The sequence below is a fragment of the Astyanax mexicanus genome, chromosome 17, assembly GCF_023375975.1.
Source record: "Astyanax mexicanus isolate ESR-SI-001 chromosome 17, AstMex3_surface, whole genome shotgun sequence".
Classification (NCBI taxonomy): Eukaryota; Metazoa; Chordata; class Actinopteri; order Characiformes; family Acestrorhamphidae; genus Astyanax; species Astyanax mexicanus.
The window spans coordinates 10,131,146-10,151,180 of record NC_064424.1 but is presented as its reverse complement, the minus strand read 5'-3'; the positions used below and the strand labels follow the sequence as shown (position 1 = coordinate 10,151,180).

General features: G+C 38.9%; 1 protein-coding gene across 2 annotated transcripts; it reads right to left on the bottom strand.

Annotated features, from left to right (window-relative positions):
* Window positions 1–4: 4 nt before the first annotated feature.
* On the bottom strand, window positions 5–19,731 carry supt6h (SPT6 homolog, histone chaperone and transcription elongation factor). 2 transcript variants are annotated; one of them, XM_022676074.2, is made up of 38 exons: window positions 19,689–19,731; window positions 19,393–19,585; window positions 16,839–16,955; window positions 16,512–16,727; window positions 16,228–16,301; window positions 15,941–16,115; window positions 15,738–15,819; window positions 15,312–15,567; window positions 15,085–15,186; window positions 14,869–14,982; window positions 13,624–13,713; window positions 13,388–13,530; window positions 12,729–12,877; window positions 12,157–12,270; window positions 11,945–12,074; window positions 11,640–11,790; window positions 10,489–10,643; window positions 10,145–10,340; window positions 9,866–10,005; window positions 9,586–9,703; window positions 9,400–9,476; window positions 8,720–8,855; window positions 8,458–8,595; window positions 8,148–8,315; window positions 6,930–7,057; window positions 6,599–6,806; window positions 6,222–6,369; window positions 5,973–6,115; window positions 5,650–5,790; window positions 4,452–4,647; window positions 4,102–4,340; window positions 3,844–3,957; window positions 3,616–3,740; window positions 3,211–3,323; window positions 3,005–3,082; window positions 2,709–2,890; window positions 2,404–2,600; window positions 5–1,727 (listed from the first exon to the last, which is right to left on the bottom strand). In XM_022676074.2, exons 3-38 carry the CDS (start codon window positions 16,942–16,944, stop codon window positions 1,538–1,540), a joined length of 5,232 nt encoding a protein of 1,743 aa, XP_022531795.2. In that variant the 5' UTR covers window positions 16,945–16,955; window positions 19,393–19,585; window positions 19,689–19,731; the 3' UTR covers window positions 5–1,537. The 2 variants fall into 2 exon arrangements, with proteins under 2 accessions (XP_022531795.2, XP_049322638.1); XM_049466681.1 differs by having other exon boundaries at window positions 19,393–19,701.
* Window positions 19,732–20,035: the final 304 nt, after the last annotated feature.

Below are 20,035 nucleotides of genomic sequence, written 5' to 3'. Positions count from 1 at the left end.
CCACTGAGCTTTTGACAATTTTATCAAAGGAAAGAAATGAAAGCAATCTTAGCAGTGAATTACACTGAACAGCAATCACATTCTTTTGCATTTATATCCTGCCATCAAGGTCACACAACAGCCACTCAATATGACCCCCAGTACAAAAAAACACATGACTGGGCAAGTATACAATTCCCAGAATTCAACAACACAGTGTGAGGGAATGACTACGCTACTTGGCAGCTTTGGGGAATAAGGATAAAAACAAAACTATAAAAAAAGGCATTTTCACTATACGTGAATAAAGCATCAACAGTACCACGTTTAACACAAGGATTTGCAGGTGGTCACAGTATAAAAAGAACTTGTCACATCCGGACTCTGGATTCTGCTTTTGCTTTTATCCCAGTGTAAGGAGGGAGGGCACATTCTGTTATTACAGGAGTGTAGTGAAAATTAAACCAATGTGCTTTGTGTCTTGCCTAAAGAAAATGAATACATACATTTAGGTGCAATCACAAACAATATATTTGCTATTAACCAAAAGGTAAATATCTAGCTTAGATGAAGCAAGACAAAAAAATTAAGTCACATATTAGGAAAGAAAAAACAATGCAAATTCATCCTAATATGAAACAGAGGGGAGTCCACTTACAGACTAAATTAATTCTTTACTCAGATCAGAAACCCAAAACGAGATCAATGAAAACTTTCGAAAAAGCCTGCAAAAGCATAAAGAGCTCCTGATGTTGACGGGCTTCCTCAAAAATGCTCTTTACAGCCATTATTTGCTTCAGCAGGTTAGATAAAATACTGGTATAGAACCATTTACACTCTTATTTCCTAATAATTGATAGTTTTACTCAAGTCATCCAAAGACCCATTACTTATTTTTATGAAATGTGGATTGTATAATGAATAAAGCATTCTACAACATTGTCGATTTACATAGGGGGTCTCCTAAGTGCATTTTGAGCACGCTGTCTGAAAGTGGCAGGAAATGCAGAACATATTATTACACAGGATATGTAAAATACAGTGTTATGAGTCATACTGAAGTTCAGTTTTATTTATTATGACAGATGAATACTAAAAAGGTGAGCAAGTCTCTATTTACTGAACAAGATGGCCTGTCAGTAATAATCCACATTCAATAGACATACAGATTTTTACACAAGTTTAACAGAGTTCAACACCATCAGCAACGGCACAGAGACCATCAGGCATTTGCTTCCACCCCCCAGAGTCTCATCTTAATTTCTAGTTTTTTTTTTGTTAAAACCAAAAGAAAAAGATACTAAAATAAAATAAAGAGAACTCCGTTGGGACAAACTTCTCCAGAGGTCCATTTCCGTTTTTCGTCAGCTCATTTGTGTAGAGTCTGTCGCACATCACACAATGACCCATGATCTCAAAATTAAATACTTTGAGCAGTAAATGCGTGTGCAATAACGAGAGGGGAATTATGCAGCGGCCATTTTTATTCCATTTTCTTGGTGGGTTTGAAAGATGGTTAAAGCAAGCGATGATGACGTAACTGCTCTTCTGCTCACTCCTATCGGTCCATCTCATCCAGCAGTGGCGTGGCATCTCCAGGAATGGACATGGGCGTGCTCTCGATCATCGGGCTGGGTGATGGGCGGGGCGTCATTCGAGGGGTCTTCTGCTTCCTTCTTTCTGCCTCTTTCTCCTGCAGCCACTGTTCAGCCATCTTACCCCAATCCACAGCTGTGTGGGAACTTGTTCTGGTGGGGGAAATCATTCAGAGAGAGAGATTAGGGGAAAAAGAAAACAATGGCTCTTTAAAATCTGGTCTGGAACAAAGAAGGGAATTGGTAGTTAAAATTATCGCACTCCCGCCCCCCATAATTTTATTTCTATTTTTTAGACCATTTTCTCCCCAATTTACAAAGGCCAATTACACAACCCACTCATTAGGACTCCCCCTATCACAAGGAAGTTGAAGATTAACACATGACTCCACTGATACATGTGAAGTTATCCACCGCCTCTTTTCGAACTGCTGATGATGCAGCATTACCGAGTAGCATCACAGCGCTCTATAAGAAAAGCACAGCGACTCAGTTCTGATACAACAGCTCACAGATGCCTTCTGCTGATTGACATCACTATAGGAGTGATGAGGTGAGAGAGCACCATCTACCCACTCAGAGAGAACAAGGCTGATTGTGCTCTCTCAGGGCTCCGGCAGCTTATGGCAAAGCTACATGAACAGGATTCGAACCGGCAATCTTCTGACCACTCAGAGCCCACAACTGTCGCACTTTGAACGTGTGTAGCAGTGGTTAAAGCAGAGAAACCAATTAAGATGATACTTTTAAAAAGAAAGAAACTCCGCTTGGTTGTTTTAAAAGCTGTATTCTCGAGATCCTCATTCTAGTGATTTGGTCTGGTACTTACTTGGGCTGCGGCGTCCGAACCCTGGATGACGAAGAGGACGGTGTGGAAGAAGCGTGCTGGTGGTGTCCGTGGGACGACTGTGGCGTGCTGCTGGGATACTGTGGTGTGGTCATGGCCTGCTGCTGGCCTGGGGTGGTGTACGAGTAGCTTGGTGTCATCATGGGCGTGGCCATTGGCTGTTGTGGCGTAGCAAACACCTGCAGGTCAACAAACGAGGGTGAATAAAATCAGACTGCACTTCATTAATGAGGGATGTTTATTAATCACGGCTAAGCAAATATTGCTTCAGGGTGTGATTCACGTACGTGATAAGCGCTGCTGCTGCCGCCTCCTCCGGCACTGCTGCCACCACTATATCCATACTGGCTGGAGGCCCACTGAGCTGGAGTAGTGTTGGGATTCTGACTTTGACCTGTCACTGCAGCAATGGCATTAAACATCTGGGATGTCATGTTCCTGGGTAGAGCATTCACTGCTCGGGTTAAATCTAAAAGCAAGAAAAGAATAAACAAAAACAAAATGAGAAGAGAACATTGATGATTAAGAGAAACTGGCTCTGACCAAGGCTCTTTATATTTTAGTTTCTGGGTGCATGACTGACCTGCTATGTTAATGTTGGCTGGAGTTGCATTAACAGATGCTGGAGTTCGCGTTCTGCTACTGCTGCTTGGCGTGATGCCTTAAGACACAAAAAATTTAAAAGGTGAATAAAACAGCTCTAAAACATTAAGTAATGCTACAATTTTATCAGATTTAAAAATACTGGCATTAGTTTCAATGTAATGGCAAATGAGCGCTTCCACTGACCTGGCACAGGCTCTTGGTAGTGGTCCTTGAACCAACGGAAGAGGCCATTGACTGTCGGGAATATCTGAGAGCGGTACCTGAAGCCATCTGGGGTGATGGTTACATATTCTATCCTGCAGACACACAGGACAAAAGGGAGAAAAAAAAATCATGCATCTTCAAAAGGCCTTTTAAAAACAAGCATTAGTCGTTATAAAGAAAACCAATTACGGTGCTTTCCACCGGCATGGTGCTAGTGCTAGTATTTTCACCTAATTTTTACCTAAGAGCAGCAGAAGCAGTTAAAACACCCACATTCACATAAGTAGTGAGAGCATGTGCTGGTTCTTAAAGGGTTTGCAGGAACCAGCACTTTATTGGTGGAAAAGAGGTATTAAGAGTCTGTTTAATTGGAGCTAAGCTTACCTTGGCTTCCCTCTAGGCTGGTATCCCAGCAAGAACTTTCCCGGCAGGTCTCGGCAAGCAGACACGAAGTACGGGATAAATGTCGGCTTCTCTTTCTTGCACCTAACAAGAAGTTCCTCCATTTTCTTCGATACAAAACAACAAAAACATGTTACAAAATTAAATTTGACTAAAATAATACAAAAAAAAGCATAATAATATTCAGATAATGGACAAAAGATACCACACCTTTCTGTCTCCACCATTGCACTCCTGAAAATACTTGTGGCTGAGCAAATCACGAGCAAACGCTGCCATAGGCTGCACATAACGAGCTGTGATCTCATCAAGATCCTCAAATTCCTGCAGGTAGTATTGGATAAAAATTTAATTTCAGAAGATACCAATTATATAGCAGTACTCACCTGGCTTTTATAACTTGATATAGGACAATTATTAAAAGTCACAAAGAAATATATATGAAACTCTTGTCAGATGAAGACTAACCTCAGTGTTAATCCACAACGTGTGCCCAAGGCTGAAGGCGTTCTCCTTGCCTTCCTCCCGAACGTCCACATGCTGGTAGATCCCATCCGCTACCTTCCAGGTGACGGTGAGGTGGTTCTCCCCCTTACTGCTCGGTCTGATTACAACATCTCCCTGATCCATCGTCTCCATCATCTTCTCTGCTTGCTTGAAGTTAATATTGTGAAAGGATGGGTGAGCGATGACTCTCTTTATATAAGCTATAGAAACAGAACAGAGCAAAATGAAATAGAAAACGTTAATGAGAGAGATCTTCAAATTCAAATACATTTCAAATGTGTAATGTGTGGTTGTGAGGTTTGTGTACTCACTGGTTCTTTGCTGTTTTTTCTTCAGTTCCTCCTCCTGTTTGACATCGTCAGTCTCAGCATCGAAGTCGTAGTAGGTGTCCTTAGGAAGCTTCCACTCGTTGTTTTTGTCAGCCAAGTCCGACGACCTACAGGTGAGATCCACATTGAACTTCTCGATGTCAATCTTCATGATGCGACAGTGTACAGTCATGCCAACCTAGAGGGTAAAAACAGGAGCAATTATGATGAATACAGGTGTTAGCCAGGCTCATACAGCAATCAGTGTTGATACCTTCCTCTGGACATCTGTTACACTCTCTGCACCCTATTTTTATATATATTTTATTTCGTTTTATTATTATTTATGGCGTCTCATTGTGTGTTTAGTATCGTGAGCAAGCAAAAAAAAAATAATAATAAAAAAAAACAACGAGCTTTGCAATGTGCAGAGTGTAAAGGCCAATTTATACTTTTGTGTAGAACACACGCTGTGGCCTATGTGTATCCAGGCGATGAGTGTTTATACTTGTGTGTGCGCTTATCAGCGGCTCTCTGCAGTTGAAACCGAGGGAGTGGAAATGTGTGGGTGGGAACGCGAAGCCCAGTGGACCAATCAAAGCTGTGGCTGTCTGCGCTGCGTAGTTACATTTCCAGGGAGGTCCGCGTCGAGCTACGGAATAGGCTATTGTGTAGGCTATGACATAGGTTTAATGCAGAAGTATAAAATTGGCCTTAAGATAGGGCCTCTCTAAATCGCTAAATGTATTTAAAATGTTAAGAAGCCTCAAAGTCAACTGAGATCTTATTTAAATCCCAACTTTGCATGAAATAAAATAATGTTTAAAAACAGGGTGGTAAACAAATATATAACTGATGAAAGAGCTGCCTATATATACATATATATTAACTTTTAGATGATTAATGATTTGTTATTTTGTTTTTTGGTCTTTTTTTGTCACTACACTTTGTATAGTGACTTGGTATAGGTATTTTTACCCAACATATGTATTACTTAGGTGGTCAAAATAAACTTCAGCCTATACCTTTTTATTTTTTATTGATTTTTTATTATTGATTGCAAGACATTTAATTGCAAGACAATGTTTTTTTCCTTCCTTTTATTTATCTTTTTTTTAACCTTTTCTTATGTATATATATGTTTTGCAAAACCAAAATAACCTAAACTAAACTTAAAAAATAAAATAAATGATGACCTCACCTTGACCCTCTCTTCAGGGTGCTTTACCACTTTGTCTGAAAGAAATTTGGTGGGGATGAAACCCATGACAGCATTGTCCAGACGAGTTCTCACACCTATTGCCTGACCAGGACAGGAGCCGCTGTCAAAGTGGTTCCAGACCTGAGGAAATAAAAATAATAATTTTGATATAACATAACAACTACAACCAAAACTACAATAAAAGCGTCTGTATGCCTATTAAATAAATTACATTTAATATCTAAATATTAAACACCCTAGATATAGGCAAAACTGTATTTCTGTTACATGTTTCTGTTAAAAAGAAGAAGGATGTGTCTTACCTCACTGAGCTCAGGGAAGTTGTCCTGCTGACAGAAAGGACACTGCCACAGCCCAGTCTCATCATTGCGAATAGCCTGGTCATAACTCTCCCCCTGTGGCCTTCTGTGAGCTATGCCAGTTACAACACTGGTGATCAGCTTGCCTAGAAAGGGCAAAACGAAATAGGAAAAATATTTAATCAAAAAATATGACACTAGAAATAAATCATAAAATTCTAAAAATATGAGGAGGTTACACAAAAAGCCTACCGATATAGAAAGTCTCAGGGGTCTCCTTAGTAAGCAGATTAAACACCTCCTCTGTGTTGGGGGGTCTGTATGGGGCTCGGAGATCTTTGTACCGACAGCTGAGCTCCGCTCGAATGTCATACAAGGTGATCCCTTTATTACCATAACCCTGGTATAGAACAAAACAAAAATATAAGGTATGAAAATTCTAACACACTTATTTTACACACTGAACTGCAAATGATACGTAACATCTAAAACAGTATGCCAAATACAAATAAGTAAATCAATACAACAAATAAAACAGCTGTAGTGCAAAACACTCAGGCACAACTCAACTACAAGGTGCACCATGTCTGAATGATAAAGCAGGTCTGCTTAGTTGAGTAAAAACTCACCTGTCTTTCCAGCTCCTCAGCAAAAGCATCTAGATCAAGATCTTTCAGTCTCTCTGGATTCTCCAGGATCTCCTCCAGAGCTCCAGCAGGATTAGCATCCTCAGCTGACTCGTCATATTCCAAGGCATCCACTGCCATTTTACGTGCCCACTCGTAAGTTTCAGGATGCACACGAGAACCATCTAGAACCTCTATGTAAGAGTCAGTGCTGACAGAAAAAAAAAAAACACAGAAAAAAGGTATTAATTCAGATACTCTTTAAATCAACCAGGGAAAGACAAAAGATCAAGCAAATTCACAGCCATGTTATCGTCATTATCAGACTGCTCACCTGTCTCCAAGCGAGGCTGTGTCAATCTTGATGAATCCTGCACAGTTGATGAACACTTTGGGTCCCATGTGGCACATGGTGACCAACTGCGTCCGATTTTCCAGCCGAGTGTTGTTCTGTTTTAGGATCTGGTTGAAATTTTAAAGAGGAGTCATTTTAACCTCATTTTTTTTTCTTCTTTTATTAAAGAAGTCTGGCCCTGGACCATATTAAAACATAAATAAATATCTATCCATGGGCTGCATTCTGCCCCAGAGCCAGACTATGACCAAGTGTCTACATACCGTACAATACAGATATATTTTTCCTGTTGGTTCACATTTTGCACAAGTTTCCATATGTTTCGCATTTAAAATCCTTTAATTTTCCCAAAAATCCTGCGTCAGTGCGCCTTATAATCCGGTGCACCATGTGTATGAATTCTACCAGTCAGGTCTGAAGTACAGCGTTATACAGGAGTTTCAGTTTAGTTCTCCAGCATTGAGACTGGAGCAGCATTAGCATTAGCTGCTAACCGTGCTAAATGCTATCTCTCTTACAGTTTAGTAAGTAGTGAGTAGTATTGGCCTGTAGTCTGCTGCTAACCCCGGCTAGCACTGCTGGAGCGGGATTAGCATTAGCCACTAACCGTGCTAAGTGCTAGTTAGCTATTTTGCCGTTCATAGGGAGCATATCGGACTGTAGCCATCCCGTTTAGTGTGTTAAAACAAGCTATGTGTGATGACCCGCTAGCTAATATCACCCTAGGTTACCGGACACTTAGGCTAGCCAGACAGCGCTACACTGAGGAACCCTAAGTGGAAATCTGGAATCCTAAGCTTACCGCAAATAAACAAAAGCACATTACTCATTCAAATGAACAGATTTCAGGAGAGAAATCTGTGTAGATTAACATCCAGCACTCGCTTGACTCTAAACATAATGTGCTTTGTAATCCGGTGCAACTTGTGTATGAAAACAGACCAGAAAATAGACGCTTTTTGATAGTGTGCTTTATAATCTGGTGCACCTTATAGTTTTTTTAAGCTGGAGACAGTTATTTGACGATCTTGGTCAAATACAATCATATAAAAAACACGAACAAATTCAGTTAATATGGTGGAACTTTACAAATATGGTGGAAAATTTCATTATAAACAACATTTATAATTACATTAATTACACCTGCTAAATAATCTGTCGATGTCTTATAGAAGAGTCACAGGGAGGGCTGCTTACCTTTAGCAGATGTGAGCCTTTTCTTGGACCCAACCCACAGACATACTGGACCAGACTCTGGGTGTAAGGATGAGCAATGGCTCGATTCACATCCACGCCAACCTCATTCACTCTGTTAATGAACTCGCAGTAGAGAGCTCCTAGCAGCTCCTCCTTCACGACATGCTCCTGAAAATATACAAATTAATAAAAATGATTATGACCATAGACTAGACTGAACCTCTAAAAGCAGCACAAATAACTGAACTTGAGTGTGCCAATCTAAGAAATATACAAGAAAACAGGAGAGGGTATTGAGGAGGTATTGTACCTGTAGGGGGTGGAGTTTGAGGCAGAGGATATCCTCATCAGTGCTGCACACCTGGGCAAACTCAACCAGAGGGTCCTGGATTTTGCGGGCCACTGATACAGCCTGCCGGAGCAGAGGAGGGTAATCCCTGAAATCCGTCTGCAAAAGAGAAAAAAAATTGTTACTCCAGTAAAGAGCTCTTTCAGAGTTATTACAATAGCAGTTGTTTAATTTCTGAAGTTTTAACGGACATCTGCTATAAAGCAATATATTAATATATTACCTCAGACTTTTTGCTGTTCATGTACAGTGTTGCCAATTCATTGTCCACTAGTTCAACTCCCACTGCAGGAAGAGATGAATCTTGCTCAAGCTCAGCGACTGTACGCTTGATGTCCTCTATGAGCATGTGGGCGTCCCTACAGAGAATAAGGAAAGGTGTAACTAAGTGCAACAAAAGCATAAAAAATTTGCCATTTAAACATTTCCAAAATATAGTTTAATCACTAGTGATGTGCGATACGGCCCTAAAATAATGATATTTCATGGTATTTTCATGATAACGATACTCTTGGAAATATATATTTAAAAAAAAAAACAAGAATTTTATCTGATTCGTAACAGAAGTCAATGATATCTATTTTACCTTAATCCATATATCCAGGATTAAAGTAAAATAAAATGATAACAGACAGATGTAATCCTTCTCTATTAGATATATAAGTGGAAATGAGAACAGTTTAAATTTTTTTTTGTTAAGAATAGTAAAAAAAAAAAAAAAAAAAAAAAGTACCCTGATGTGATAATTAGGGGTGGGTGAAATGGCACAATATTTTAGGGTATATCGTACACCATATGCAAAAATTTTGGAAATATTATTGTGTACGATTGTGTACGTCACCTCTATTTAACAGCAAATATGACTTAAGGATCTGCCTGGTAAAAAGCCCTTAAAAAGCTTACCGATTTTCACCTGCAACAGCCACTACATGTGGTTTCTTACTGAGAAGAAACTTTTTCAGGTTCTCAATGTCTTGAAGCTGTAGAGAAACAAAAGAAAATTAATTAGTTTAAAACATGAAATTAATTGGTAAAGAATTGGGAAAAATGTAATTCTTATCGAGATTTTAATGTTTTTTTTTTTTTAACCTTCTTTTCTCGTTCTTCTTCCCTCCATGCATTCCTCCTTTTCAGGAAATAAGGAAGTCTAAGGAAGTCCACAACCTCTCCTTCACCATTGATGAGAGCACAGAACACAGGGGTGTCTCTATGGGAACACAAACGCAACACAAGCATGCATTTTAATTGAATTGTAAGGAACTCAAATACAAAATGCAGAACTGAGATATTAGTAGAAAAGTTGTATTAGTAGCACTTTATAAAAAAAAAGACTCTCAGTATTTCTAAAAGGGGTTTTACTTATGCATACCTGCCAGAGGCAAAAGCTACTCCCAGAACTCGGATGCCCTTGCCCTGAGACTCATCCATCAGGTCGTCGTCATCTTCTATCTGCTGGTCTGGACGATATGGAGCCACCTTCAGCCAGTTATACAGTTTCCTGCAGCATGACTGCACAAAGAAGCAGTAGCAGAAACATAAAACAATTTGAATGCCATTGTATTACTATATTAGCTACACAGCAAAAAGCAATAAATCATTTAAAATATTTTTTAAGTGTTTTTCTTTTTAAAAACTATGAAAATCTAACCTTGACAATATTGTCCTTGGCTTCGGCAACAAGCTTATTTTTGAGCTCTTTGGCCATCTGAGGGTACAGAAACTGCTGGAGGGCACGCTCAATAGCCAGCATTCGCTGCTTGTTCCATTCCTGCACCTGGTGGCTGAACTCATCTCTGTAATAGAACTGCTTGATCTCATCGAAGTATGTCTGATCACCACCATAACTGCACATGAAAGAAAAAAAAAGTTTTAACTAAATTATAAATTACTTTACTGTACAAGTACTAATTAAATCAACCCACTAAAGTAATCCACTCTTATTAGTCAATAGTGTAAGACTCAGATATGCAACATTTTACAGGATAGTTTTACCCTTTAACTCCAACCAGGTCAATACAGATGTCTATAGAAAGCAGTCCTTCATCCTCTGCCATGCAGATCTTCAAGAACTGATCTCCATTCAGTTCTTTCACAGGTTTGTTCTTCAGGTACTTGAAGGAATAGGCATAGTGTGCTTCATCAATGTCCTAGGGAACAAAAAGGTATTTAACCACAAACAAGCACAAACTGAACTGTCTGAACTAACTGAAACTAACTGAAGAAAAGCTGATATCAAAGCAATTATGCGAGAGCAAATGTAGCTCTTACATCTACCAAACAACAGAAGAACATAAGCAGAGCCTGCTATATTTACTAACGGTCTAGCAGAAACACTATGGCAAACAGGATCAACATCTAGAGGGGATCCAAATGGGACTTAAAATGTACTATGCTGCCAATACCCTTTCCTTCAGGACAGGCAAAGTTAAAATAGAACACAAAGCAGAATGAAAAGTTAGGTAAAGATCAAATTAGGACCAAAAAAAAAATGCCACTTAGGCTAAGTTCACATCACCAGGCTGAAGTGATTCAAATCAGATTTTTTGCTCAATGTGGCTCAGAACTGTTTTTTTTTTTGGGGCTGTGTGAATGTGCCAAATTCGATGTTTTTTAAATCAGATTTGAGTCACTTTTATATGTGGTCCTAAATCGGATACGTATTCAATCCACAGACATTTGACATAAATGTAAAGAGTCATATCTGAATTCATGTCATTTTTTTTCTTCTATGCATGCGCTACGTGCTTCTCCCTCGTACTCACAGATCTCTTGGTGCAGCTAAAGCTAAACCGCCTGGCCTTGTTTCACCTCCTCGACCTGAGCATGTACTTCAGACCAGCTGTTTGCAGTTTCTTCACTCCAGCAGAAGATGCTCCACATATGAGCTGCTAACGCATCCATTTTTCGTTTGAAAAGCTAAGAGTCGTCTCTCAATGACATATAACGTTTATAATTGTATCAATGTCAGCATGTAAGCCGTTTCAGGGACAGATTCGTTCACATTACACACAGAACTTACATTTGTGAATGTGAACCGTTAAGATCTGAGCAAAAAATCGGATTTGAGCAATGTGGCTTGTAATGTGAACGTAGCCTTAGAATTATTTCCTGTCCCTGACTTTAAGGTATCTCTGCACACTTACCTTCTTGCCCTTTTTAGTGGGTTTGATGTTGATCTTGGCCCTTTCCTGGAAGGTCTGTCTCAGCACATGCCTGACAAGAGGTTCACGGGCAATCTGCATGGCAACCATGTAGCGGGTGCCTTCCAGAACAGCTTCTGGAGTGCTGAACTGGCTGTAAAGCAAAATAAAAATCATCAGGATAGAAACCTTTATAGAATACAAAAGCAACCCTCACCCGTTCCATAAAAAAAACAGATTACAAGGATGTCCTTAGAATAATTTTATATCAGATTTGTCAAGAGTAACTCCAATAAGCACTCCATTACCTGCAAACATAGTCCTTAGCCAGCTCTAAGGGCTCTGCAGGAAACTGCTCGGTCTCGTGTCTCTGGTAACTGTCACGCAAGTTCTCACCAAACTGTTCAGGAGTGAGACCAAACTTCTTGGCCAGCCCATCTGTATGAGAAAAAATAAATCATCATAAGACAAAACCACATACTATGATGATGCTTATTGTGTTAACTGAATGGTGACATACCAAGTCCAGCACTCTGGCAGATGCTGTACATATCTCTGCGTGAAGCCTGTTTCAGATCTGGACCCTTCTGCTCCTCCTCCTCTTCTTCTTCCTCTTCTACTTCAGCTTCCTCACCTAGATGCATAAAATACAATACAAGGCATCAGATCACCTTCCTGTTCTAGTTATTAAACATAAGCCCTCTCCGGACAGGATTAGTTTATCAGGGAATCTCGGGGTTAATTTTCTCTGTGATTTTATTCCAGTCCGGAATGACCATGTATGTGTTTTTCCTCAGATGTCCTCTGAGAAAATTAAGGCTGAATGACTTACTGTTTTTTGCACGTTTAATAATAAAACAAAATTGTTCACTGCCATGCAAGTTTTCACAGAGATCCACGTAAACACAACACCGAGTGAAAATGGAGGAGCTACTGAACGTGATGTCACGTGACTAAGAAACCCAAAAAAACTCACTGGTTCTCTTGATTCTCCTGATATTTTCACAGACGTCCCCCTGAGAAACTAATCCCGTCCAGACAGAGATATAGAATTGAATGGGAAACCTTCCATAAAACATAAAACAAATTTACCATCTTCCTCAGAGACTTCCTTGATCTTTTTCAGCTTCTTTTTGGTGGGTTTGGCTGAATTTTGCATCCTGGGAATATCTCGTCCATAGTACAGCAGGAAGTGGTTGTAGACATCACTGAGCTCATCCATAGACTGGACGTCTTTCAGTCTGCCGTGACAAATATATCAGATTAATACAAATACAGTCTTTATACTTGTATACTTATCTGGTTTAAAGGCTTAAAATGAGAACAAAAATAATCAGTATTCTACAATTAGTAAATGCTTTATTACATTTCTGTCCCCAGTCCATTGTGTGGTGCATCGGTTACAAATTAACAATTACTCAATACTGAAATTCGGAGTCTACAAATATTTATATCCAGCATTGGAGTTTACAATGACAAATCGTTGCAGCCCTAAGCTTGAAGATAATATTTAATGTCCACAAATTAGGATAAAAATCAGAAAGAGAGTATCGCTCATGACCACTTCCATTCTTTTATCTTCTAGAAAATCACTAAAAACAAGGTTCTTTAATCCTTGTCCTGGAGCCCTCCTTTCCTTAGGAGTGAAGAACACTGACCTATAACATATCAAACATATAATAAATATCATATCATAAATAAGAAAGCTATCTTTAAAATATCCCATTTCCACCCATTCCACGCCACTCTACCTTTCCATATCAGCGGTGTCCAGCGGGCGGACAGCATCTGCAAGTGGCTTATCAGGGTCAGCAGAGATCTGTTCAAACTGATAGGACTGCATTTTCTGGAAAAGACGAGTCAAGTTCTGCTTGCGAGTTTTTAGCTGGGTCCACTAAAGGGTACAAATGGAAAAAGAAAAATATTGTTAGCAAGGCAGGTATGCTAAGCTGAACAATCAAGATTAAATATAATGATCACACCTCACCTTCTCATCCCACTGCCAGACCTTCCACAGATCATTAATGTTCAGCTCTGGCTCCACATATTCCTTCCTGTAGAAGGCAATGAATGGAACCTAAAGGGGAAAAGATGAGAGGAGAACAGAATACACACAGAAGAAGGTTACATTATGTGAATCTTCCTAGATATGCAAAAAAAGGTACAAGAGTTGACAACAGTATAGTGTAGGGGTGGGCGATATGGCTCTAAAATAATATCACGATATTTCATGGTATTTTCACGATAACGATACTTTTGGCGATATGACAAAACACTGAATATTTTTTTTTTATTATTTTCATATATATATATATATATATGGCTAACTGAGATATTTAAAAAAAAAAAAGTTTTTTTTTTGGATTTGTAACAGAAGTCAATGATCCAGAATGTCATGATACTAATAATAATGCGCTCCAAATTTCTCCATATATCCAGGATTAAAGTAAAATAAATGATACTGGACAGATATAATCTGTCTCTAGTAGATATATAATGAGAAATGAGAACAGTGTGATTTTTTCTTTTGATGAAAACAATAAAAAAGTAGCACCCTGATGTGATAATTAGGGATGGGTGATACGGCTCGATATTTCAGGGTATAATATCGTTCACGATATTCAAAATCTTTGGCGATATAATCATGTACGATACGATATGGCACACCCCTAGTATAGTGTAGTATAAAAGGAATGTACTGGACTACACAGTCACTGCCTTTCCATAAACAGGATTCATATCCTTTTTAACCAATATATTTCCAAGATTTTTTCATGGCTATTCCATGCCTTCGAGGCAAATTTTCATGACCATACAATTTTTTTAAATATCAGTGCATACATGGACAATAAAAGCAAAAAACAAATAAAACTAACCACTGATACACTGAAAATGAATCTGATACAAAATAATGACAATGTTTAATAATAAAATGTGTATCAGATCCTGAGAGCTCCATTGTGTAGGCTTAAATTACTGAATTAACTCTAATATATATTTGCTGATGTATGTTATCTCAAAATAGATTTTCTCCATCAATAAACTAAAACACAAAGATTTGTAGACCAAATTTCCATGACTTTTCCAAAACATTCTGGGTATTTTTATTTTTCCAAAGCTTATCCAGACCTGGAAATTGCGATTTTAAAAATTCAAGGACATTTGCAGGTTTTTCATGACCGTACAAACCCCGCATAAACAACATAATAGTTCATGCATATTCTTAAGTTACCTCAAAGTGCTGGTTCCTCATGAAGTTGAGGGCCTCTTTGATCTTTGCAATGGTGCTGGGGCCCCTTCTGCTGAAGTTAGTGGTGGTTCCACGGTCTAGGTAATCTGTGCTCTCCTGGAATAAAATGCAAAGGAAAGACAAACATGGTCATTTCAAAACATCCATGTAAAAAAGAATGTCCAATGCTTAAAGTAATCATTGGTAACATGCTAATACCTGCATTGAAATGGTTGGTGTGGAGAACGCATTCCTATAGATCCATTCTGCCTCTTCTTCCAGCTCATCATCCTCAGCAGGCTTCACAGGTATGGCACGCAACTAGAAACAACAATCATAGATGATAAACTTTAAGGGAGAAAAACTGACAGAACTTTGAGAGCTAACGGTCCAGCTCAACTCATGCCCCTGTAGGTTTTATTAAGGCCACAGTATTTCACACACACCTGGAACCTCTCAGGCATGTCTGTGCTGCGAATTTCGTTATCCTGGTCAGTCATGTGGCTGCTCTCCAGCTCACTGGGCTCATAGATCTCGAAGATGCTGCGGCGGCCCACTCTCCTCTTGGTCTGCTTCTTCGGGCGATCCCATGCTTCATCATCCTGGTCCTCCTCTTCCTCCTCAGCACGATCGTAAGCCTCAGTGTCAAACTCCGCAAAGTCAAAGTCTCCACCGAAAATCTCTTGAGCCTCTTGTAAAGCGCTATATGGGAAGCGATCACAGGAGATCAAAAACAGTTTAAAGCACTAAAGGAAGAGGTCTGCTTTAAGATTGCATAAAAGCGTTTTTTTTTAAGCAATTGTTTTTTTTTTTACTACAGAATCTGGGCGAAAGCTTTCTTTTAAAAATATATTATAAATATGATTACTCACGCATCAGTGTATCCAGTAAATTTCTTTCCCTTCTTTTTCGTGAGGGGTTGTCCATCATCATCCACAATGAAATCATCTATGTCTGTTGAGATGTAAAAACGTGGTCTATTGTGTGAACTTGACAATGTAACAATAATACAACTATGTCTTTCAAAGACCAACAATTGTTATGAAGTATAGTTTAAATGTCTCATCTCTCCTACCTGATTCCTCCTCCTCTTCCTCTTCCTCATCATCCCCTGGGTGAGGCCTTTCTACAGCTTCTCCTTCCTCCAACTCTCCATCACCATCTCCAGTGAAGATCTCATCAGCAATTAGATCTTTCTCATCATCTTCACCTTCATCATCCATGGTTTTCACTCTGGAGTACTTCTTTTTCTGTAGTGAAAGAACAGATCATTTGCACCATTCGTCTTGTCAATTAACAGCATGAAACAATAATGAGGGCATCTCCACTGACTGAGTAGGAAAAAGGCTTTAGCTGACTCACCCTCCTCTTAACTTTGACCCCCAAGTTTTCTTCAATAAGATCCAGATCATCATCATCCAGAACGTCGTCATAAGCTAACAGAGACAAACATATCATACAGATTTACCTTCTGGACAAAGCAATATAGAAGCACCAGCAAAAACGAGAGTTCAGGATTAATTTAACACTATTTCCGGCCATTGCAGACTATCAACACCAGAATCTTTGAGAAAAAAACAAACAAACAAAAAAAAAGCAATATATCCTTTCAAGCAAATCTGCCTCAGAATTCATACGGCACTTACCGCGCTTTCTGCGCCGATGTCGGACCTCATCTCCAGAATCACTGTCTCCACCTCCATCACCACCGCCACCGCCACCACCTTCACCTTCACTCCTGTTTTCATCTGCCTCCTCTTCATCCTCCACTTCTTCATCATCATCATCATCATTGCCATCATCAATCAGGCCCTTCAGGTTTCCATGTTCATCTTGGTCCTCAGTGTTCTCCTCTTCCTCTTCTAAAGACACAGTTTACAAATAAAATACCTAAAAACATACACAAATTGGGGCAGCAAGCCATTTATTTCCAATATGCCCTTTTTTGACAAATGCAAAACCCGATTGCTCACCATCTTCATCATCTTCCATAAATCTCTGAGTCTTTTTGGGTTTCAGATCCTTCTCCTCAAACTCCTCCTCAGACTCCTCAGCCTCGCTTTCAATGAAGTCAGACATGTCTGCAAGGGCTTTTGAAACAGATACAAATTGGCAGAGGTCATCCACTGGAAATTATTTTATCATCATCATTTTGTCAGCTCATTAAGAGTGGAAAATACAATACTACACATAACAGTGAACATTATTTAACCAGTCATGCAATGACCAATGCTTTAATAATTGTGACTCCAGATAATTGTGACACACAGTGTGAACTGCTATAGGTAAAGAAAGAAGTATATAAAAGGTTATAAAAATAACTATGCTTAATAAAAAAATTGTTTTCTTTAAAATGCCAATCTATTATTGTGTCTGTGGCATTTAACTATATGTTTTACTGCAATAATTTCTGGGACAATATATCATCCACAAAACTTGGGTCGTACTGATGATATCCTTAATATGCTTACCGACAATACAATAAGAAAAAAATCACAACAGCTAGAATAAAATACCTTCCAGCTAAAGGTGCACATTTTAACCCTGGAGAGACAAACTTCTAGCTAGCTAATCTAGCACTAGTAGAATTTAACTAATGCTCAAAGTAGTCTGTCCCCTGTAGATGATGTTCTTTGAATTAACCCATTATAGCATGAATTATACTTTCGGGAGAAAAACTGAGATTCCATGTGGATATAACAAACTAAATTTAAATGATCAGTTTGTTATCAAAGGTCAAAATCTAAAATTGTGTTTTAGAGCAAGGAAGCGTCTGAAACGTGAATGGCAGAAGTAGGTCTTCAGAATCAGAGATGAGAACCACTTCATCATGATTAATCTAACTGGAAGTCCAACTGCACAACAAACAGTTAACAGTAAGTTTACAACAAGAATGTAAGAAAATTGACAGACATATACTTCTTTTCATATTTATATTTTTGACCCACTTGCATGCATTGTGTATTGAAGGTAGATATGCCATGTAACATTATACAGACAGAAAGTTGTAGTAACCAAAAATGTTGTTTGTTGCCTAGGAGCAACACACTATGCCACAGGTCAAGACCATTTCTTTGTTAACCCATCTTTAATATTTAGCCAATACTTAGTCTACCTAGGTCTTACATAATGTCAATGTGGGACTGTTAATAGCTAACCTATCTAGCTAAGTTAACTAACTAGCTAACCGTGCAGCATTTATTAGGATCTACAACATTGGGATCTCCATAATACCAGTGCTAAATTAGTTAGATCATCTAGAAATCTGTCTCTCCAGGGTTACAATTATAGCGTAGCTAGTTATCTTATATAACCAGGTTAACCCCTACTGCTCCTTAACATGCCTTGCCCCATATACAGGCTACAGGTGTTGGTGATACACAACCCTTTTTCTGCAGTAAAATATCGTATTTACATTCTGAAAATTTGAGGGCATTGAAATCTCCTACAGGACAATTTGAGAAGCTGCCTGTTCACTTTCTACTCCACTTAATAATTCCAGATCAGTAACAGGAATCAACCCAAATTCTGCATGTTTGAAAATAGACATAAAAACTAGACAAACATAACGAAGACATGGACTGTTTGATTTGTAAGGAAAATATTAATTTTAAAATGAAGTTCAGGAAAGAGCCAATTTTATGATTTTATACTTTATATTTTGACACGAGATTTACCTAAATATTTTTTTAGATTTTCTATTACAATCACAATTCTGCTTTTTAATAACGTTCTTCATTAAACATGAAAGCTTTTTATGTAATACTTGAATAGAAATCCTCAAGATTTAGTGGTGTAACAACTGACAATAGACAAAAACCCTGGCCTGCTGAGAAGTTAAAGCCGAACCGGCGTTCTCTTTAAGTACTGATATTTATTTAGCACTATAGTATTTAGTTCCCAATATTAGCTAGCTAACATCCAATGCTGCAATAAGAGTCTTAACTAAATAGATAGCTAACCGTTAGATAGACCTGTAGCAGACGTTATATGGATTAAGAATAAATATATAGGACAAACAGCTCAAGCTTAAACATGAGATGAGGTAGTTAATTAGTTAAACAAGCTAAAACACTGCGTAGATGTAGTTAACCTATCTTTGATTAGCTTTGTGCTAGCATAGCGCTAGCGAGGTAAAGCCATCTAGCTTAGCTTAGCATAGCTAGCTAACATCCCCACATTGACATTATGTAGAAGCCAGCAACCCTAGCTCAACATTATAGCTAGCTAAACACGAAATATAAGCTAACAAATGAAAAACAACGCCAATTAAGCCTTTACCACAACTACCTGAATAAGCTATCTTAACTCTTAGCTATCTGCTATGAATGTAAAATACCGTTTTTGTGCGTTTGAGAGAGAGAGCTCTACTGAAAACAAGGCCTCCAGCGCTCAACGACAAGGCTAACGTTCACAAAGCTAGGCTAACGAGCTATTCAGCTTTTAAAAATTATACATTATAGATCTTAACTAACGAGTTATCCACCTCGCCTGACCCCTAAAAACTCAATACACGGCCACGCTTACCTCTTCCCGAGACGCCTCTCGATTAAACCCTGAGAAATCTCGTCAGCGATCCAGAACCGCTCCGTTCACAGCAGCTAACAACAAACCTGCTGCCCGAGCCCGGAGCGGGACTTTAATTCCGGTATGGAGTTAAAGCAACGTCCGGTCTGCACTGACAACTCCCAACCCAGCCGTGATTCAGAATAATTTACACCTAAAACAGAGGAAAAATAGAAATACACACCGACTCAGATGTATCTAATATAAAACGTGACTAAACGTGAGCGAAAAAATGGCGATCAGACCGTACTGTGTACCTGTTTTCCCTTCAGAAAAGTCCCCTCCGAGCCGCACGCAGGCGCTGCACTCCAGCCCGCCGCTACACTGCGCTCAGAGCATGCGCAGTACTCATAATGTTTATTATAGATGGATCATAGACTGTGTATATCTTTTTACAGTATCTGAGATAGATAGATAGATAGATAGATAGATAGATAGATAGATAGATAGATAGATAGATAGATATCAATGAATTTATCAAGAAAAGAGAGAAAGAAAGAAAGAAAGAAAGAAAAAAGAAAGAAAAAAAGGAAGAAGACAAATGTAGACTGTATTGACAGAGACAGACAGACAGACAGATCAACACAATTAACTATCTGACAAA

What these genes read in the sequence shown, in the direction of transcription:
- supt6h (XM_022676074.2), bottom strand. Translation starts at nt 16,944, where the DNA reads ATGTCTGACTTCATTGAAAGCGAGGCTGAGGAGTCTGAGGAGGAGTTT. An exon ending in CCACTAAAAAGGGCAAGAAG is followed by an intron (nt 10,644 to 11,639) that starts GTAAGTGTGCAG and finishes TTTGTTCCCTAG; the next exon opens with GACATTGATGAAGCACACTA. An exon ending in CTACCAAGAGCCTGTGCCAG is followed by an intron (nt 3,083 to 3,210) that starts GTCAGTGGAAGC and finishes TTGTGTCTTAAG; the next exon opens with GCATCACGCCAAGCAGCAGT.